General features: G+C 41.3%; 1 protein-coding gene across 1 annotated transcript; it reads left to right on the top strand.

Annotated features, from left to right (window-relative positions):
- Nucleotides 1-2,415: 2,415 nt before the first annotated feature.
- Nucleotides 2,416-19,387, top strand: LOC133488727 (protein APCDD1-like). Its single transcript, XM_061796972.1, has 5 exons — nucleotides 2,416-2,615; nucleotides 7,857-8,034; nucleotides 8,102-8,627; nucleotides 11,452-11,773; nucleotides 15,485-19,387. The coding sequence occupies exons 1-5, from the start codon at nucleotides 2,576-2,578 to the stop codon at nucleotides 15,928-15,930; spliced, it is 1,512 nt and encodes a 503-aa protein (XP_061652956.1). The 5' UTR covers nucleotides 2,416-2,575; the 3' UTR covers nucleotides 15,931-19,387.
- The last annotated feature ends 1,610 nt before the right edge of the window (nucleotides 19,388-20,997 follow it).

Genomic DNA, 20,997 nt, shown 5'->3' with positions numbered 1-20,997 from the left:
CAGGCGGATCGGTGCAGCGTCTTCAGTGATGCGGACTTTGTATCGATCCGTTGTGGTAATGATGGAGCTAAGCCGAAAGGCGAAGCTCTTGATTTACCGGTCGATCTACGTTCCTACCCTCACCTATGGTCACGAGCTGTGGGTCGTGACCGAAAGAACAAGATCCTGGATACATGCGGCCGAAATGAGTTTCCTCCGCAGGGTGTCCGTGCTCTCCCTTAGAGATAGGGTGAGAAGGTCTCAGAGTAGAGCCGCTGCTCCTCCACATCGAGAGGAGCCAGATGAGGTGGCTGGGGCATCTGATTTGGATGCCTCCCGGACGCTTCCCTGGTGAGGTGTTCCAGGCACGTCCCACCGGAAGGAGACCCAGGACACGCTGGAGAGACTACATCCTTCGGCGGGCCTGGGAACGTCTCGGGATCCCCCCGGAAGAGCTGGATGAAGTGGCTGGGGAGAGGGAAGTCTGGGCGTCCCTACTAAAGCTACTGCCCCCGCGACCCGACCTCGGATAAGCGGTAGAAAATGGATGGATGTTGCGTTCAGTGAAGACTCTGAATACTCTTATTGTGAAAAACCTTTCAATGTTTCGTGAAAAAAATGTCACCTTTAGTGAAGGCTCAAAAATGGTCTTTGATGTTTACAAAAATGTCACCTATTTGCTTTTACCACAACAGGGTGGCAGAAGGTTTTCATCAGAAATGGCCCCCCCAAAAAAAGTCTTCCGTGACGATTTTGAGGACGGGAAAAACAAGTTTCCTGAATTATCACGGTGACTTGATAGCAAAATGAAGTTTTTGGTTTTTTTTTTCTTTGCCGCACAAAGAGGATGCAGTGATGCTGCGACTGTGCAGGGGTCAACACACAAGAACAAGACTCCCACTTTGGTCCCGTCATGAATGCCCCTTCCGGCCTCCTTGCAAATCCCATCAGGGTGTTTGTCCGCATCCCAGTTTTTTTCCGGGGACCTGAAAGAGGAGGAAGAAGAGGACGGGGGGAGGAGGGAGGACGGCGCACCCACTGTGCCAGAGCAGGGATCCCGGATTAGAGGAGAAAGAGCACAGAGCGGACCGCTTCAAAGCTCCAAATAATAGCGATGAATTATTAAGGAAGATTAGGATTATCAGATCAACCCGGGAACAACTTTTTTTTTTTATTTGCTCAGAATTCACATTGGGAACATAAATGCAATCAAGGAAAGCAGCTTGGTGTCCGGTGCCACGGAGAATTAGGGCCACCATGAAAAGAGGGGGGGGGGAAACTTAATTCTGGTAAAGTAGTTGTTGCTACTTTACCAGAATTAAGTATGTTTGGAGAGAGGAAAAAAGATGGAATTTTACACAAATAAAGATGTGATTTTGATGAAAATACTTTTTTTCCTTACATGTTTTAAGGAAAAAGGTTATCTGCAGTGGTAATTTTATTTTAAAGTTGCTGTTATAGGGGGAAATTAAATTTTGTAATTACATTTTTTATTGTATATGTATTATTAATTTATTATAAATGTATGAAAAAAATAATATAATTTTACTGGAAAGGTTTTTTGGGGAAAAAAAGATGTAATTGAATGGAATATTTGTAATTTGTGCTGGGAAAAAGCCACATTCAATATGTTGGAGGGAAAAAAAAATGTTTTTGGAGAATAAAAAAAGTAATGTAAGAGTTATTTTACAGAAAAAAAAAAATATTTATGAAAAAAAATCTGATGTCATAATTTTAAAAGAAGGAAAAAACAGTCCTAATTTTTAACTGAGAAAAAAAAGTCATTATGAGAATAAAGTCATATGATTTTAATAACAGATGTAGTTTATGGGAAAAATATATAATTTTTCAAAAGAGAAACTAGTACAAAAAAAAAGTTACTTTTAAAAGAGTAAAGTAATATAAAAAGAGTAAAGTAATAAAAATATGTATGTATTTTATGTCACTTTCTGCTTGTCCCATCAGGGGCCACCACAGCGAGTCACTCACTTAAAATTTAATTTGCACCTTTTCTCATGCTTTCTAATGACCATTCTGACGCAACTGACCTTTATTTTTCTTTTCTTTTATCCAGCATTAGCTTGGTACCGGGGCACCGGCCAGGAATCGAACACATGCATGTCTGCATGAAAGGCACCAACATGTACTACTTCCCTACCAGTATACATAGGAGATTTGTATACTACCCCCAAGATTTTATTAAAATCAGTTAAACGCCAAAAGGACCAAATATTACTTCACCCTGATAATGTGTTCCTGCTGATTTGCATCTCATTTTCACATGGAGGAAACACCCACAAGCCTTTCCGCGCCCATGAGGAATGCAGGCAGGCTGCAAGTTCAACAATCTCCAACACTGAAGAGTTTGCTCAGCTCAGCACATCGGTCCACACAGACTCTCCTCTCCTCTCAGCAAACTTCACTTGCTTTTTTTTTTTTTTTTTTTTTTTTTTTTCTAAAAAAAAGTAACATCCATGTTATTGTGTTCTAGCACCTTTTTCACCTGGAAGGAAGAAGCAAACACGGACCTTGTGGGGGAAAAAAAGTAGAAAGGAGTTGATCAAAAAAAGTGGATCAAGTTGCTTCTGGACACGGAATGGACCCGGCTTTACTTTTCATCATTTCCTCCTGTTTAGGTAATCCAACTTTGTGTGTGTGTCATATTACAGATCAATACGACAGACAGATAGACAGACACAGATAGATAGATAGATAGATAGATAGATAGATAGATAGATAGATAGATAGATAGATAGATAGATAGATAGTATATTTTACTTTGTTTTATATGCAAAATCAACAATAATGGACCTCCACCAATGCCAAATCTGGAACATATTTTTTTTAGAATCCATTTTATTGTTTTTAATTCTCCAACAATAAATGTATACTTTTGAGAGCGTAATGAGTATTTTTGAGAGGCAAAGGTTTTATTTTTAAAGAAAAAATGTCGGCTTGTGTGAGTTTTTTTTAAATTATTATTATTAAAAACACTCATCTTAGGTATTTCTGTATTTTAAAAAAAATATCTTTCAAGAAAATGTCTTAAAATATTTTTTCTGTAATTTTACAAGTGTACATGAGTATTTTTTCAATAATTAAAAAAAAATATATTAACACATACTTGTTATTTTAGATCAGGGGTCACCAACCTGGTGCCGGCCTCCAAGGAACGCATGAGTAGCGTGCGGGCCTATTTTTGTTTAATTGCTTACTGGTGATGGGACATTGCGATTTCCTAGGAATGTTGCAGAAGTGATCATTTGAAAATATAAACACTGGCAGAGATTTATAGAAATGGGACGATTATTGTTATTGATAGAGCTGTTGTTGTGCCCATTGTTCTCTCATCCCTTTTGATTTGCCTACAAGTGTTGCATAGTGATACGTATATTTCCTAGCCTCAGTGAGAAATTATTATGATCAGTCTTCACATAAATTAACATTAGTAGTTATTAATAATAGCATATATTTAAAGGTATTTTGATCAAATTGATTTCAGTGTGTATCAAACTGATAGCCTTTCGCATCGTAACCAAAAAGCAACTCTCAGTTTCAAAAAGGTTGCTGACCCCCCGTCTTAGATCAATTCTGGACTGACGATTGAATTTTGTCACAAAAAAAATCCTTAGTTGCTGGGATATATTTTGAAATATGTTTAAAATGTTGAAACTACAAACTACCTGTCCAAATCTACTTTGCCATAATGATTTTATTTGCTTTCATTTTGTGGCTGTTTTGAAAGAAGCGAGCACCTGTTGGCATGGCGGCCTCATGAAAGTCCTTTTTCTGGTGGGTAAGTGGGGTGGGAGGGGGCTTCTGCTAGTGATGTGGGACGTTTGAAGTCAATAAAAAATGTCGCCGGGGGCTGTCTGAACGTGAGCAGCAGTGTATTGTGGGACTTTTGCTCTTAAAAGATAAAAGAAGACTTTGTTGTGGGGGGAGAGACTTGAAGAAGAAGTGAGTGTCTTCTGCTCGTACTTGACTCGATGACGGACGACTGGCCAATGAGAGACGAGTTGATAATGTGAGGAGGCACATGTGAAATAGTAGCTTTTCGCTTTCCGAGCCTCCATCACTCACTGTTATTAACACACTTTTATGGGGCAAACGCGCCAATTCTGTTGCTTTGACGCTAGGAAGTCAGTCAGCGCTGCGATGCCTTCAAGGACATCACATAATGGAAAGCGTGTGCAAAACAAACTCGGGTCAGCTTGCTCCGATACGCTTAAAAAAAGGATATTTATTGATGTAGAACATCAAAGTAAATGGATTCTTAATGGACAGGCTTTTCTTTTTGATGTGCTAATTTTATGACGTGTCATTTTACAAGGAGTCACAGTCATTAATTCTTTATAAGAACATGGTTAGATTTTCAAAGGGGGAAAAGAGAATGGAAGTGATAATTTTATGACATTTTATGAGAATAATGTTTTGGGGGAGAATTTTTTATTTTTATTTTACAAGAATAAAACCATTTTGATGGTAGTTGTTTTTTCAAGTAAAACAGTTGTAGTCTGATGAGAATACCTTTTTGGGAGGAGTGGGGGGGGGGGTGGAATGTGTAATTTAAGAAAAAGATGTTAGCATTTTGAGAGCAAAATTATAATTTTTTTTAAGGCTTCATTTTATGTGAATAGTGTTGCAATTGTCTGAGAATACATTTTTATGAGGAAAAAGTAAAATTCTCTTTCGATTAAAAGTCTTAATTTTGAGAGGGTGAATTTATAATTGTATGGAAATAGTTGCTTTAAAAAAAGAAAGGAAAAAAAGGTGATCTTCAAAGAGTAAAGTTGTAATTTTAGAAGAACAAATATCTTTGCAAAAAAGCATTGATTTATATGGAAAAAAAGTGGTAATTTTATAAGATTAAATTCATAATTTTGTTTAAGAAAAAAAGTTGTAATTTTAAGAAAATTAAAATATACATTCTCTTTAGAAAAAAAGCAATAATTTTAAGATAATTTATAAAAATAACTATAATATATATAACTAATAATAATAAAGTAATTTTTAGGAAATAAAGTCGTAATTTTCCAAAGTATTTTCATTCAAAGTTATTTTATAAGAATAGTCATAATTTTCTGAGTGAATTTTCTTTCAAGTAAAGAGCTGTAGATTTACGAATGCAGATATATATTGCATATAAAAAATGTATGTATAAGGTTTTAGAAAAAAGTGATATTTTTCAAGAAAAAGACATGTCTATGAACATATATATTTTGTCGAAGAAAGATACAATTGTATGAATATAAGTTTGTTTTTCGAGAAAAAGGAAACATAAGTTTAGTTTTCTCAAGAATAAAGTCAGAATTTTACAAAAATGAATTCAGAATGTTTTTTAAGAAAAGAGCATTTCATCTTTTTGAGGGAAAATTGTGTCTTTATTTTTGTTGTTGTAGGCCTAGCATTAGCCCTGTCAGCATTGTCAAACACTTACTTCCTGGATTCCATTATAGTATTTTTCCATGTGAAATCAATCGCATATTGGGATGTTTTGAGGCGCACAAGTGGGAGTTGTTGAGTTCTTTGTCTGGGGTTGCAGCGTTTGCGCTTCTTGTCGGGGTCTGCGCTGACGTTACCTCACCACTCAGCGGTTTGGAGCCAGCTGGCAATGATGTGTGTGCTTTCTGAGCTGTGGGAGTCTTGTGGGCGCTTTGATTTCGAGAAAGACATTTAGAGAGCTCAGAGCCAAGTCAAATGATTGTCGTCGTTGCACCAATGACTGCGCTAATCTCAGAAAAAAAATTAAAGCTACGCTAGCCACTTTTTAATCATTACCTCCTATTTAATTAGGCTTTTTTTTTTTTTTTTCTTTTTTAACTCGTGAACATCTAACAGCATTTTAAACCTTTGCGGGGAATTTAATACTCTTACTCATTGTTAATGCTAGCATATGTAGCTACCTAGCATTGTAACACACGGGTAAGTGCGGGAACGGGATGCCACCAGAAAGGCTAAATTGTACCGTTTATCGTAGGCTAAAACAGGGTTTTAAGGTGCCTTAGAAGTTGGTAAAACATTAAAATAATGTAATGCTAACATGTAGCCCCCTAGCATCACCATGTGACGTGTGTACATAGTCCCTATAAAAACGGGAGGTGCCTTCGAAGTTGGCGAGACCCTGACATTGTACTGCTAACATGTAGCTACCTAGCCTTACAACGCAAGCATAAGGGTGTTTGTAATTAGTAATGCCAACATGGACCCACATAAGGTTAAGGGTGGGGGGATAAGGGTGGGGGGGGGGGCTAACAGATTTTTGAGGATCCTTGCGAGAGCCTAAAACCTGATGTTACTAAATGCTAACATGTAGCCGGGTCAACCTAGCTTAAGGTTAAGGCTGGGAACATGTGACGTGACAAGGAAGTCTCCCAAGAGGCTCGATTCTCCCATGCAAAAAGGATTAACATGACTTTTGGTGTAAGCTTGCTCCCCAAACAATTGTCTGAAAAGACTCAAATCACTTTTAGTGTGGGTACAGTAGATGTAAAAAAAAATAATAATAAAAAATAAAAAAATAAAATGAATCCTACAGAACCTTTGATTCCTATTCACTTGAGTGGAGCTCATCTATCATCTTTATTTCTTTCCATTTGTCCATTTGCTGCTTCATGGGCTCATGCTTGGAGAGAATGTAAACCTCATGGAGGAACTTTTAAGGTTTCTCCGTAATGTTTCAAAATGTCTTCGATTCCTTGCTGCTGCAGTGAACTTTTATTTTTACTTGTATTTTTATTTGTTTAGATCCTTGAACACTAAATCAACTCCAAACGCTACAACGCGCCCATCATTCCGAACCCTAAAAGTAAACTCAACGCTAACCCCTAACTTCTAACCCCGACGCAACTCTACCATCACTCTAATGCCCTAACCTACGACCCTAGAACTAAAGCTAATCTTAACCCTCTAACTGCTAAAACCCAAACCCTTAAATTACTCCAAACCTAACACAAACCATAAGCATAAAACAGTCAAAAACTTCCAACTCATAAAACTAGCCTAACCTACAACCAGTAACACTAAAACTAGCACTAACCTACCTCCCTAAACCTTAAAACTAACACCTAACGCTAACATTACGGCAAACTTAACAGCTAACCCTAACCGCAACCTAATCACTGTAAAACTCTAACACTGTAATGAGCCCTAATGCCCAACACTAACACAAATTAAAATTTAACAGAAAAACATAACCATAGCTGTTAACGCCTAGCTGTTAACCTGCCTGCAACCTTTTTAATAACCCAAACCTAACTAACATCAACCCATGACCCTAAAACTAGCCCTAACCTATAACATAATTCATTTAAAACGAAAACCTAAAACAACCCATAACCCGAAAACTAACCCATAAACTAACACCACCTAGTCTCCCAATCCCAAGACTATCTGAATTGGAACCTTTAACCTACCCTTACCCTCATATATGCAACCCGTAACCCTAAAACGAGCCCTAACCGAACCTCTAAACCCTCTAAACTAACTCCATCTATCCATCCATCCATTTTCTGTACCGGTTTATCCTCACAAGGGTCGCGGGCGTGCTGGAGGCTATCCCAGCTATCGAGAGGCGAGAGGCGGGCTACACCCTGAACTGGTCGCCAGCCAGTCGCAGGGCACATAGAAAGAAACAACCATTCATGCACACATTCACATTCAATTCTAGTTTCACATTTTTAGTTCTAAGGTAGAGCCTCGTCCTTTGAGCTAACCCCAACCCGTGACCCTAAAACTGGCCCCAAGTCCCCTAAATCCAAACCCTAATACAACCTATAACCCTAAAACTAGCCTTCGACCCTAACCAAAAACTAACCACTAACCCAAACACTGAATTTCAGCCAAAGCAGATTGTGTTGTTTTTGTTGGTTCTGCAGGTTTGTCGGCATGTTTCTCTGTGGAGGAGCGGTCCCGTCACCTCTCTTTGGAGAAAACCTACGGCCGCTCGGTCAAGGATTCCCACATGTGCCACCACATGTTGAAGCACCTACACGACGGGGCCCGCATCACCGTGCAGATGCCCCCAAACGTGGAGGGTCACTGGGTGTCCACCAGGTCGGTCTTCCTCGGTTCTTACGCCGCGTCCGGATTCTTCAGCCCGTGAAAGTTTGTTCCATTTCAGCTGCGAGGTGAGACCCGGTCCGGAGTTCCTGACGCGCTCCTATCGCTTCCATGCCAACAACACCTTCCAGGCCCACCAGTTCTACTACGAGGACAACCACTGCACAAGGCCCACCTACACCCTGCTGGTCCGGGGGCGCTTGCGCCTACGCCAGGCCTCCTGGATCATTCGGGGCGGCACCGAGGCCGAGTACCACCTCCACCGGGTCCAGATCACGTGTCACGGGGCCGGCGTGGCCGAAGAGCTGAGTCAGAGGCTGAACCGGAGCTGCAGGGGAGCCGTCAGGGGCCCCTGGGAACCCGACGTCCCCTACGAGCTGTGGAGCGAGGAGGGAGGCTACAACTGCTCCAGGGAGCTCAACTTCGCCATGCACGAGCTGCAGCTGCTGCGGGTAGAGAAGCAATACACGCACCACAACCCAGATCACCTGGTAGAGGAGCTCTTCCTCGGGGACGTCCACACGGACCCCGCGCAGAGGCTCTACTACAAGCCCTCCAGCTACCAGACGCCCCTGCAGAACGCTAAGGTCAGTTCCGCTCACATTGCACACACGGGCTTTCGAGTTGTTCCCTTTGTTTTTCAGTGATTTAGTTGCGATGTCGTTTCCTTCTTTTCCTTTTTAGAATTCGTTCTTGTCTCATTCACTTTTGGGAGATTTCGCTGTCGATGTTACCTTTCACGCAAATAAACTTTGAATGTGTTTGATGTTGTTTACTACATTTTCTCTAATGTCGTTTTTGATGGTAAATTCCCCCAAATACAATTGTAATATCTGAAACAAAGTCACAAAAAAATGGAAGGAAACAACATCAAAAAATTACCCACCCCCATATAAGGAAAAATAAAAAAAATACTTTCCTTTGGGGAGGGGGGATTTGATTTTGCCCCCTTAGGTTTTTTTTTTTGTGATGGTCGTTTTTATTAATTTTTTATGACTTTAAGATGTTACCTTAATTTTTTGAGACTTATGATGGTGTGTCCCACATCTTTCCGACTTTGTTTTTGATATTATTATATATTGGTATTGCTTCCATTCTCTGTAATGTCATTTTTTTAATTGTCCAAAAATGAATGCAACATCAAAAACAAAGTCGCTGAAAATATAAGAAAACATCCATCCATCCATTTTCTGAGCCGCTTCTCCTCACTAGGGTCGCGGGCGAGCTGGAGCCGATCCCAGCTATCATCGGGCAGGAGGCGGGGCACACCCTGAACTGGTTGCCAGCCAATCGCAGGGCACATACAAACAAACAACCATTCGCACTCACATTTACACCTACGGGCAATTTAGAGTCTTCAATTAACCTACCACGCATGTTTTTGGGATGTGGGAGGAAACCGGAGAGCCCGGAGAAAACCCACGCAGGCACGGGGAGAACGTGCAAACTCCACACAGGCGGGGCTGGGGATTTGAACCCCGGTCCCCAGAACTGTGAGGCAGATTTGCTAACCAGTCTCTCACCGTGCCGCTGTAAGAAAACATCAAAAACATAATTTTTCAGTGACTTTATTGTATGTAGATGTTACCTTCATTTTTTTGTGACTTTACTGTTAATGTTATCTTCATTTTCTGTGAGTGTTTGGATTTTGTTTTTGGTGATTTTACTTTTGATGTTGCATTCTTTTTTTCCAAACTGTTTTTTGATGTTTCCTTTATTTTGGGGGATTTTTTTTCTTAATTTAGGAGCGATTTTGTTTTTGATGTTGTTTCCTTTTGTGAAACTGTTTTGATGTCCTTTGCTTCTTTTTAGATTTAATTTTTCATGTTCCATCCATTTTTTTATGATGTTGACGCTACTACCTTCATTTTTTCCAGACTGTTTTTTTATGTTTTTGTGACTGCTTTTGATGTTGATTCCTTCATTTTCTCTAATGTCAGATGTTTGTTTCATTTTTAACTTCCATCTTTTGACTTTTTATATTGTTTCCTTCGTTTTTGTGACATTTGTGTTTTATAAATTCTTTAATTTTTCACTGACTCCATTTTCGATATTATGACCTTAATATTTTTGTGACTTTTTTGTTTTCTGACTTTTTTGATGTTGTGGGTTTAAATTTTTTCCACTTGATGTTCCTTCATTTTTTATTTTTTTGTGACGTAGTTTTATACTTTCTATGTTGTTTAGATTTTGTTTTCAATGCTGTTGCCTTAATTTTTAATATTACCCTAATATTGGGGAGATTTTGTTTCCTTCATTGTTATATGACTTCCTTTTTTCATGCTATTTCCTTAATTTTTCAGTGATTTTTAATACCTTCATTTTTGTGTAAATTGTTTTTTTTCCCTTCATTTATTTTGTTTGTTTGTTGCAACAGATTTTTATGGCGTTCCTTTGAAGATTTCTTTTTAACATTGTTGTTTCCTTCATTTCAGATATTTTTTACTTGATCTTTTGTAACGGTGTTTTCAATGTCGGGACCTTTATTTTTGGGACGTTCTTATTTGATATTTGTTTTTTTTAACCTTTGTTTTTTGGGGTAGTTATTTTATTTGTTTACTTCATGTGATATTTTGTTTGCAATGTTTTTTTTCCTTTATTTTTTTTTGTGGACTTCACATTTTTATACGCTTTGATTCCTTCATGATGTGCCGCTTGAAGCTTCTAAAGGGTCTGCATAGACAAGTGCAGTCCTCAGGCACCGTGAAGGCTGGAATTCTTCGTTCACCACATGAGAGGTGCGCTTGACAACATCGTCTCCGGCTCAAATATGGTGGGAATACCCCCCCCAAAGGCAGAAGAGTCCTGCCAAAATGTACTCCATTGTGGCCTCGCTGCCGCTTTATTTGGTCATTTGAACATGTTCACCACAAAGCGATGCTGAAATAGTGACTTTGTCCTTTTGGACAAATGAGAATACTTTCTGGTGGTTTGTATTGCAACACGATTCATGAGCAATGTTCCTTGTTTTTAAGAACAACAAATCTTGTTTTAAGTCCTCCTCAGGGAGCCATCCATTCTTTTTCTAACACTGTTGTTCAACATCTCACAAAACACACACCCTCCAAGTGGAACGCCCCAAAGGTGGTACAATTAAGTTGTTCTGGAAAATTCCACCACATAAGTTGGGAAAAATCAAACCATCACCAAATAAATACAAGGGTGCCTTGAGACACGAGTTTAACTGGTTCCGTGACCAAGGTCGTAACTCAAAATGCTCAAATCGCAAATCATCTTTCCTCATTGAAATGAATGGAAATGCCATTGATCCGTTCCAGTCCAGACCTAAATATTTTTTTAAAATGTTTGCATTCGATTTCTTTTAAATTAATTAACCCAGAATGACTGTTATTATTGCTCTGTATGTGTAAAAAGCAGCAGTTGTACATTGACCACATGTTTTCATTCCAGAACCACGCGCACGGCTGCATCGCCTGCCGCATCATCTACCGCTCGGACGAGTTTCATCCGCCCATCCTTCCGCCGCGTGCCGACCTGTCGGTGGGCCTGTACGGCCAGTGGGCGAGCCAGCGGTGCGAGGTGCGCCCGGAGGTGCTCTTCCTCACCCGCCACTTCCTGTTCCACGACAACAACCACACGTGGGAGGGTTACTACTACCATTTCTCCGACCCAGTGTGCAAGCATCCCACCTTCACCATCTACGCCCGTGGACGCTACTCGCGCGGCCTGCACTCCACCCGTGTCATGGGCGGCACCGACTTCGTCTTCAAAGGTGACTGACTGATTTTGCCCCGAATGCAGTCATAATTTATCAACAAGGCTCATTTTTAGTCTCTCACGGTAACAAATTGACACAGAAACACTTCATATTTACTGCTTATTTATTTTCACAAGCCAAAGATTCAGAGTCAAAAGTCAAAGCAAAGTGAAAAACCAAATACCTTGAATTTTCCCACACTTTCCATCTACTTCCCTTTGAACTTGGGGGATGTGTAGAAGGCAGACGCCCGCTGACTTATGTTTTTGGTGTCGATTGACAATGACCTTAACGAGATAACCTAAGTCAAAGTTAACCATTGACAAGGTCAAACATGGATTTGCTGCAAAGATCACCGAGTCATATACCTTAAATTATTGGTCTTGATGAGCATTATCCACCTCTGCTATCATTTTGTCAATGTGACCTAACATGATGACGTAATGTCAAATGAACCCTTATTCACAATATATTTTTTTGAGCTACAGAACTTCAGAAGTCAATTTGTCAAAAATAGAAATGCTTCCAAGTACATTGAGTCATACCTCAAATTAAAGGTTGTAATGTGTCCTATGAGATATGTAATTATTTTGTCAATATATTAACCCCCATAAAATGCTTATGGAACTCACAAATCACAATACTTCCAATAAATAGTTTTTTAAAAAAGTATTTACTATGAAGCACATTGAGTCATACCTCAAATTAAAGGTCTTGATGAGCCTATGGAGGGCACAAGCCAGTGCAAACTGTACGCCGGTCCCAAGCCCGGATAAATGCAGAGGTTTGCGTCAGGAAGGGCATCCGGCTTTAAACTTTGCCAAACAAATATGAGCGTTCGTCCAAAGAATTCCATACCGGATCGGTCGTGGCCCAGGTTAACAACGTCCGTCACTGTCAACCTGCAGGGCGCCGTTGGAAATTCAGCTACTCTGGGTCGAATTCGAAGAAGAAGAAAAGGTGGAAAGTGGGTTCTTCGGCAGAAAGAGAAGCGGAAAGCACAGAGCCTAGAACTGAATGTGGGGACTTTGAATGTTGGGACTAGATGGACAGGAAAATCTCGGGAGTTGGTTGACATGATGATTAGGAGAAAGTAGTTCTGAGCATCCCAGACAGAGAGAGAGTCGTGATTGGTGTAGATTGTAATGCACATTGGGGTGATGAAGAAGTGATGGGTAAGTACGGCATCCAGGAAATGAACTTGGAAGGACAGATGGTGGTAGACTTTGCAAAAAGGATGCAAATGGCTGGAGTGAACACTTTTTTCCAGAATAGGCAGGAATATAGGGTGACCTACAAGAACAGAGGTAGAAGCACGCAGGTGGATTACATCTTGTGCAGACGATGTAAACTGAAGGAGGTTACCGACTGTGAGGTAGTGGTAGGGGAGAGTGTGGCTCGACAGCATAGGATGGTGGTGTGTAAGATGACTCTGGTGGTGGGGAGGAAGATTAGGAAGACAAAGGCAGAGCAGAGAACCATGTGGTGGAAGCTGAGACAGGACGAGTGTTGTGCAGCTTTTCGGGAAGAGGTGAGACAGGCTCTCGGTGGACGGGAGGAGCTTCCAGAAGACTGGACCACTGCAGCCAAGGTGATCAGAGAGGCAGGCAGGAGAGTACTTGGTGTATCTTCCGGCAGGAAAGGAGAGAAGGAGACTTGGTGGTGGAGCCTCACAGTACAGGAAATCATACAAGCAAAAGGGTTAGCTAAGAAGAAGAGGGAGACTGAGAGGACTGAGGAGAGGTGAAAGGAACACATTGAGATGCGACATAGGGCAAAGGTAGAGGTGGCAAAGGCCAAACAAGAGGCATATGATGACATGTATGCCAGGTTGGACACTAAAGAAGGAGAAAAGGATCTATACAGGTTGGCCAGACAGAGGGATAGAGATGGGAAGGATGTACAGCAGGTTAGGGTGATTAAGGATAGAGATGGAAATATGTTGACTGGTGCCAGTAGTGTGCTAGATAGATGGAAAGAATACTTTGAGGGGTTGATGAACGAGGAAAATGAGAGAGAAGGGAGAGTAGAAGAGGCAAGTGTGGTGGACCAGGAAGTGGCAATGATTAGTAAGGTGGAAGTTAGAAAGGCATTAAAGAGGATGAAAAAGGGAAAGGCAGTTGGTCCTGATGACATTCCTGTGGAGGCATGGAAGCCACTAGGAGAGGTGGCTGGAGTTTTTCACCAGCTTGTTCAATAGAATTCTAGCCCGTGAGAAGATGCCTGAGGAATGGAGGAAAAGTGTACTGGTGCCGTTTTTAAGAACAAGGGTGATGTGCAGAGCTATGGTAACTATAGAGGAATAAAGTTGATGAGCCACACAATGGAGTTATGGGAAAGAGTAGTGGAGGCTAGACTCAGGACAGAAGTGAGTATTTGCGAGCAACAGTATAGTTTCATGCCTAGAAAGAGGACCACAGATGCATTATTTGCCTTGAGGATGTTGATGGAAAAGTACAGAGAAGGTCAGAAGGAGCTACATTGTGTCTTTGTAGATCGAGAGAAAGCCTATGACAGAGTACCCAGAGAGGAACTGTGGTACTGCATGCGGAAGTCTGGAGTGGCAGAGAAGTATGTTAGAATAATACAGGACACGTACGAGGGCAGCAGAACAGTGGTGAAGTGTGCTGTCGGTGTGACAGACTGCATCAGGGATCAGCCCTGAGCCCCTTCCTGTTTGCAGTGGTGATGGATAGGCTGACAGATGAGGTTAGATTGGAATCCCTGTGGACCATGATGTTTGCAGATGACATTGTGATCTGCAGTGAAAGCTGGGAGCAGGTGGAGGAACCGTTTGAAAGATGGAGGCATGCACTGGAAAGAAGAGGAATGAAGATTAGAAAACGTAGGACAGAATATATGTGCATGAATGAGAGGAGTGGTGGGGGAAGAGTGAGGCTACAGGGAGAAGAGATCAGGTGGTGTCACGTGTGTTATGTGACAGAAGAGTCTCTGCGAGGATGAAGGGCAAAGTTTATAAAACAGTGACGAGGCCAGCCATGATGTACGGATTAGAGACAGTGGCAATGAAGAGAAAACGAGAAGCAGAGTTGGAGGTGGCGGAAATGAAGATGTTGAGGTTCGATCTCGGAGTGATCAGGTTGGATAGAATTAGAAATGAGCTCATCAGAGGGACAGCCAAGGTTCGATGTTTTGGAGACAAAGTTAGAGAGAGCAGACTTCGATGGTTTGGACACGTCCAGAGGAGAGAGAGTGAGTATATTGGTAGAAGGCTGATGAGGATGGAGCTGCCAGGCAAGAGAGCGAGAGGAAGACCAAAGAGAAGGTTGATGGATGTCGTGAGGGAAGACATGAGGGCAGTTGGTGTTCGAGAGGAGGATGCAGGAGATAGGCTCTCATGGAAAAGGATGACAAGCCGAAAGCAAAAGAAGATTATTTTGTCAATATGGCTGATATGATAACATACAAACCCAAAAAACATTCTTACTAAACGCACAAATCAAATGAAACTATGTAGATTGTTTGACTTCAAGTTAAAAGGTCAAAAATCTATTTGCTACAAAGCACATTAAGTAATACAATATGGACTAATATGATGATACAATAGCCCAACAACTTGCTTAAATACTCAAATCAGCACACTATTACTCAATATTCCCCTCCAATGTCCTTGGTGGACATATAGTACAGTATATAAACCTATTTAGCCTCAGAAGGTCATATCACTTACGGTACGTCATCTCGCCGCATCCTCTTCTCCCGCAGTGAACCACATGAGAGTGACACCAATGGACTTCGCCACCACCTCGCTGCTCAACGTGTTCAGCGGCGACGAGTGCGGCGCTGAGCGCTCCTGGCAGCTGGGCGTGGAGCAGGACGTTACGGCCACCAATGGCTGCGTGGCCCTGGGCATCCGCCTGCCGCACACCGAGTACGAGCTCTTCCGCATGGAGCGCGATGCCAACGGCCGCTACCTGCTCTACAACGGCCAGCGGCCCAGCGACGGCTCCAGCCCGGACCACCCGGACAAGCGGGCCACGTCCTACCAGCTGCCCCTGGTGCGCTGCTCGGCCAGCAGCCAGGCGGCAGGACGCGACCAGGCCGGGGATGACACGGCCCTCCGGCTCAGCAATAGTGGCGGGGGACGCCATAGAGCCGGTGTCACGGCGGTGCTTGTTGCGCTTGTGTTAAAAACACTGTTGTTGCGTTAGGCCCATAATGGAGACTTGAGAAATGCTACAAAAGTTGCCTTAGGAGGTCATTACTTGACCCCAAATGGTACAATAGTGTAGATTGTACCTTACGGGCCACGAAATGGACTTAAGTGGACGTACATTGCTGGAGGGAAAAGGAGCCATGGGCCAAAGACTTGTCCCGTAGAAAAAAACTGCACTTTAGGTGGAAAGACCCAAAGATGGACTCCGATGTTTAAATGATGTGATACGTACACATTTTTTATTATTTTTTTTTAAAGATAAGAGGCAGGGAGCCATAACTCACAAAACGTTTGGGATATTGGGTGAAGTTTCAGGATGAACTTAAATACACTATAACCTTTACAGGTGAACCTAATATTTGACCTTCTCTAAAGTTTTTTCGTGGCCAGTCCCCGTGTGGAATGAGGCAATGTCATGACATTGTGGCAAGTAGACTATAAGTGATGGCACAAACCAATGAGAGGCCCTTTCTAGTTTGACATAGATTGCTTCTTTCACACCACTTCAAACCTTCAAACCGGCAGGCCTCCAAATTCAGAACTTGTTATCCTCAAAGGAGGCCCTTATTTTTGAGATGCAAATTAACTGCTGACTCTGGACCCATAGAAACTGCTCTCCTATGTTGTGGCATGCGTTTGTGTAAGGGTTGCTTAGTCTCTCCAATGTAAAGGTCATTGCACTCCTCACTACATAAACAACTTTGCTGAGTTTTCTTCTTGGGATTTTGACCTTTGGGTGAAGCAACCTTTGTACAAGGGTGTTAATGAATTTGAAATGCATAGCTTGGTTGGGAGAAGATCAGCGAGTCGTTCTGCCACTAAGCAGGTGAACAATCAGTTGGTATGCAGGATGGGCATTCACCAGCCACGCCTGGCAACAACAGCAACCCAATTGTGACCAAGCCCAGTGGACACATCCACCAGAGACAAATAGGGAGACTCGACACTTGAAAATTGTTAACTGAAAAAGCCTTTTTCTGATTTAACACGAAACGTATTCAACAAACAAGAGGAGTCCAGGTGCCTCAATTCAAACTTTTCGGAGTACCATGACCTGAATGACTGGAAAATCTACAGACAACTTGACCTTTCCTGAAGTTTTGAATGTACAACCCCTATTCCAATGAAATTGGGACGTTGTGTTAAACATAAATAAAAACAGAATACAATGATTTGCAAATCATGTTCAACCTATATTTAATTGAATACACTACAAAGACAAGATATTCAATGTTCAAACTGACAAACTTTATTGTTTTTAGCAAATAATTATTAACTTGGAATTTTATGGCTGCAACACGTTCCAAATAAGCTGGGACAGGTGGCAAAGAAGACTGAGAAAGTTGAGGAATGCTCATCAAACACCTGTTTGGAACATCCCACAGGTGAACTGGCTAATTGGGAACAGGCGGGTGCCATGATTGGATATAAAAGGAGCTTCCCTGAATTGCTCAGTCACTCACAAGCAAAGATGGGTGAGGTTCACCTCTTTGTGAAGAAGTGCGTGAGAAAATAGTCGAATAGTTTAAGGACAATGTTCCTCAACGTACAATTGCAAGGACTTTAGGGATTTCATCATTTACGTTCCATAATATCATCAAAAGGAATCTGGAGAAATCAGTGCATGTAAGCGGCAAGGCCGAAAACCAACATTGACTGCCCATGACCTTCGATCCCTCAGGCGGCACCGCATCAAAAACCGACATCAATGTGGAAAGGACATAACCACGTGGGCTCAGGAACACTTCAGAAAACCAATGTCAGTAAATACAGTTTGGCACTACATCCGTAAGTGCAACTTGAAACTCTACAATACAAAGCAAAACCCATTTATCAACAACACCCAGAAACGCCGCCGGCTTCTCTGGGCCCGAGCTCATCTAAGACGGACTGATGCAAAGTGGAAGTGTTCTGTGGTCTGACGAGTCTACATTTGAAATTGGTTTTGGAAATTGTGGACGTCGTGTCCTCCGGGCCAAAGAGGAAAAGAACCATCCGGACAGTTATGGACGCAAAGTTCAAAAGCCATCATCTGTGATGGTATGGGGCTGTTAGTGCCAATGGCATGGGTAACTTACACATCTGTGAAGGCAGCATTAATGCTGAAAGGTACATACTTCTTATTTCAGCAAGACAATGCCAAACCACATTCTGCACGGGTTACAACAGCGTGGCTTCGTAGTAAAAGAGTGCGGGTACGAGACTGGCCTGCCTGCAGTCCAGACCTGTCTCCCGGAGACCCCGAACTGTTGGACAACTGAAGCTGTACATCAAACAAGAATGGGAAAGAATTCCACCTACAAAGCTTCAACAATTAGTGTCGTCAGTTCCCAAACGTTTATTGAATGTTGTTAAAAGAAAAGGTGATATAACACAGTGGTAAACATGACCTTGTCCCAGCTTTTTTGGAATGTGTTGCAGCCATAAAATTATAAGTTAATGATTATTTGCTAAAAACAATCAGGTTTATCAGTTTGAACATTAAATATCTTGTCTTTGTAGTGTATTCAATTAAGTATAGGTTGAACATGATTTGCAAATCATTGTATTCTGTTTTTATTTATGTTTAACACAATGTCCCAACTTCATTGGAATTGGGGTTGTACATGTTCAACTTTTCAGTACTTTTTGTATAACTTGCTGTTCTCCAACAAGTAGTTCTCAGGAAAATTTACAACACGTGTTTGAAAGGACGTCCACTTCTATGCCTTTCTGTTATTCTTTCAGTGGTCATTTCCACCTGAGAACATCCTGTTTCAAGCCTCGGAATAGTGAGTTACTGTTGATCAACTGTTAAGTGTCATGATGTCCAAATGTGGACATCATGACCAAAAATACCCTTTAAATACCAATTCTAATTGAACATGGAAATCCAATGGTCGATTCATGGATCAAACACCTGCTGTGAGGTGTGTTTTGACGTTGGGCGTCTTTGTTAGAGAACAGCAACTTGTGCAAAAAGTAATAACCCATTGAACAGTTGGACATGTGCAATTAAAATTGAGAAGGTAAAATGAAGTTCACCTGTAAAGGTTCTAGTCCATCTCAGGTTCATCAAGAAATTTCAGCCAAAAACTAAATAGCCCTATTTTTTTTGTGTATATTACATACAAGGAGTATGTGTGGAATTTTTCCGAAAATTGTTTTTTAGAATTGGGCAGGCCGGTGAAAAGGTGGTTAGCATGTACAGTTTGGAGGTTCGGAGTTCAAATCTCAGCTGTATGGATATATATATATATTTTTTTTTTTTTTATATATAACTACATGGTGCGCCGGATCCAATGCTCCAGAGGGCCATATATGGTCCATGTAAGAGATGTTGATTTTATTTTTATTTTTTAATTGTAAAGAAACACAAAAGTCATGTTTTGTCATATGAAATTGACTACAATTGCACTTACTGTAACATGTATGTTTTCAAGACAGCAGGGTCAATAAATACTGTAATGACATGTGTTTTTGATTAATGGAGTAATCTACAACTATCCATTAAAACGAGATTTTTAATAGTTCCCTTATCAAACACGATTTTCTGATACTGATCATCAGGCCGAATGTAGAGTATTTCCCCCCCACTGCTCAGTCTGATGTCTAAAATATTATCATGAGGGATTATTCTGTGATGTGGGACCGACAATCGTAGTTTTAAACTTGGTCAATATTTACTTGCGTGTTCTCAACACCGAGTTGGGCAGAAAATGTGATGTGAAAGAGAGCGACGGCCAATCAAGAAGCTGTTGCCGGACACAAATAGCGGCGCAACTAGTTGTGTTGAGCGTTTGTAAAACGTGTCTCACATGTCACTCACCACAATAAAAATGAGAAGGACAAGAATATGAAACCATCATCTAGTTACTTGATGAGCTAACAGTTAGCTTAGCGTCTTCCACTTACTCTACTACTACGTATTTTCCGGTGGTCTTGATGTACTGTGGAACTGTGCTGCCTCTCACAGGCCATTTTTGGTACTACATCGTTGTGTGTGTGGCGTGCTGTGTTGATTATCTGAAGCAGCGACAGTATTACAAACACACATATTAAGAGCAGGAAGCACACACGTGGCAATCCACCGCCCCCCATCATGAGTGTGGTCCCTTTTGTTTTAAGAAACGTGCGTGTACACGGCTTTAAGTGGTCCTCTGCTTTGAAATTGGACTTCTGAAAGGCCTGAGCGTTAGTAATACTTTGTCCAACAGGTGGCGGCAGTCCTCCAAGTTGGACACAAATGAAACAAAACGTGTGAGTGACACGAGTCAAATTTGCCATGCCTTCTATATAAAGGATTAAGTATGTTTTGCTTTTTTGCTATGCCACTAGGTGCCAGTGATGGCAAAGAGAAACAAGTGTCACGATAACCATGGAAGAGGAATTGAATGTTACGACATGGGAAAGTGTCTGACTGCTCAGTATGTTATGAGCAACACAATTATTACGCACATGAATTAATTCTACCATGCAGATGCTGACGTAAATGCAAGCAATTCATTCAAGAAATTGCTCTAGAAGTCCACAAGGTGACATTATCACCCTTGGTGGAACCTCCAAAACTGAACACAATCTGTTCCTGTTTGACTTCAGTCGTTCTAGGTTAATTTGTTTGTTTTCCCATAAGCAAAAAAACTGTAAAGCGAATTGGTTTGAGTTTGACATTAATGCGGTTTGTGAATTGTGCTTCACAAAGATAGTAAAAAATTGATGGACACGACCTTGCTATGAATACTTAGCCACCCCCCAAACTTCTCAACACTTCTAGACGCTAGAACACGCCGTGATATGGACCAACTAGAAAAGCTTGAAAAAGGACATTCTGGGCATTCCCAAGCCAAATTATCTTGCAAATATGGTAAAAGGACATCAAAGATTAAAATGAAAAAAAAATAATGAAGGGGAGCTTTAAAATTAATTCTTGCACGTCAATGTTTTCACTGACTGCATCGTTCATGTATTGATGTGCCTGATGTTCTCCTACGTCACAGTGAGTTTTGTTTCTTGCCGTACGATTATAACACTTTTCCTTATGGTCATCACAGGTATGAAAAAAAGAAAAATGCCACTAGGTGAC

The sequence above is a fragment of the Phyllopteryx taeniolatus genome, chromosome 14 (genome assembly GCF_024500385.1).
Source record: "Phyllopteryx taeniolatus isolate TA_2022b chromosome 14, UOR_Ptae_1.2, whole genome shotgun sequence".
Lineage (NCBI taxonomy): Eukaryota > Metazoa > Chordata > Actinopteri > Syngnathiformes > Syngnathidae > Phyllopteryx > Phyllopteryx taeniolatus.
The sequence above is the reverse complement of the archived record's forward strand: the minus strand, read 5'-3'. Positions and strand labels throughout refer to the sequence as shown.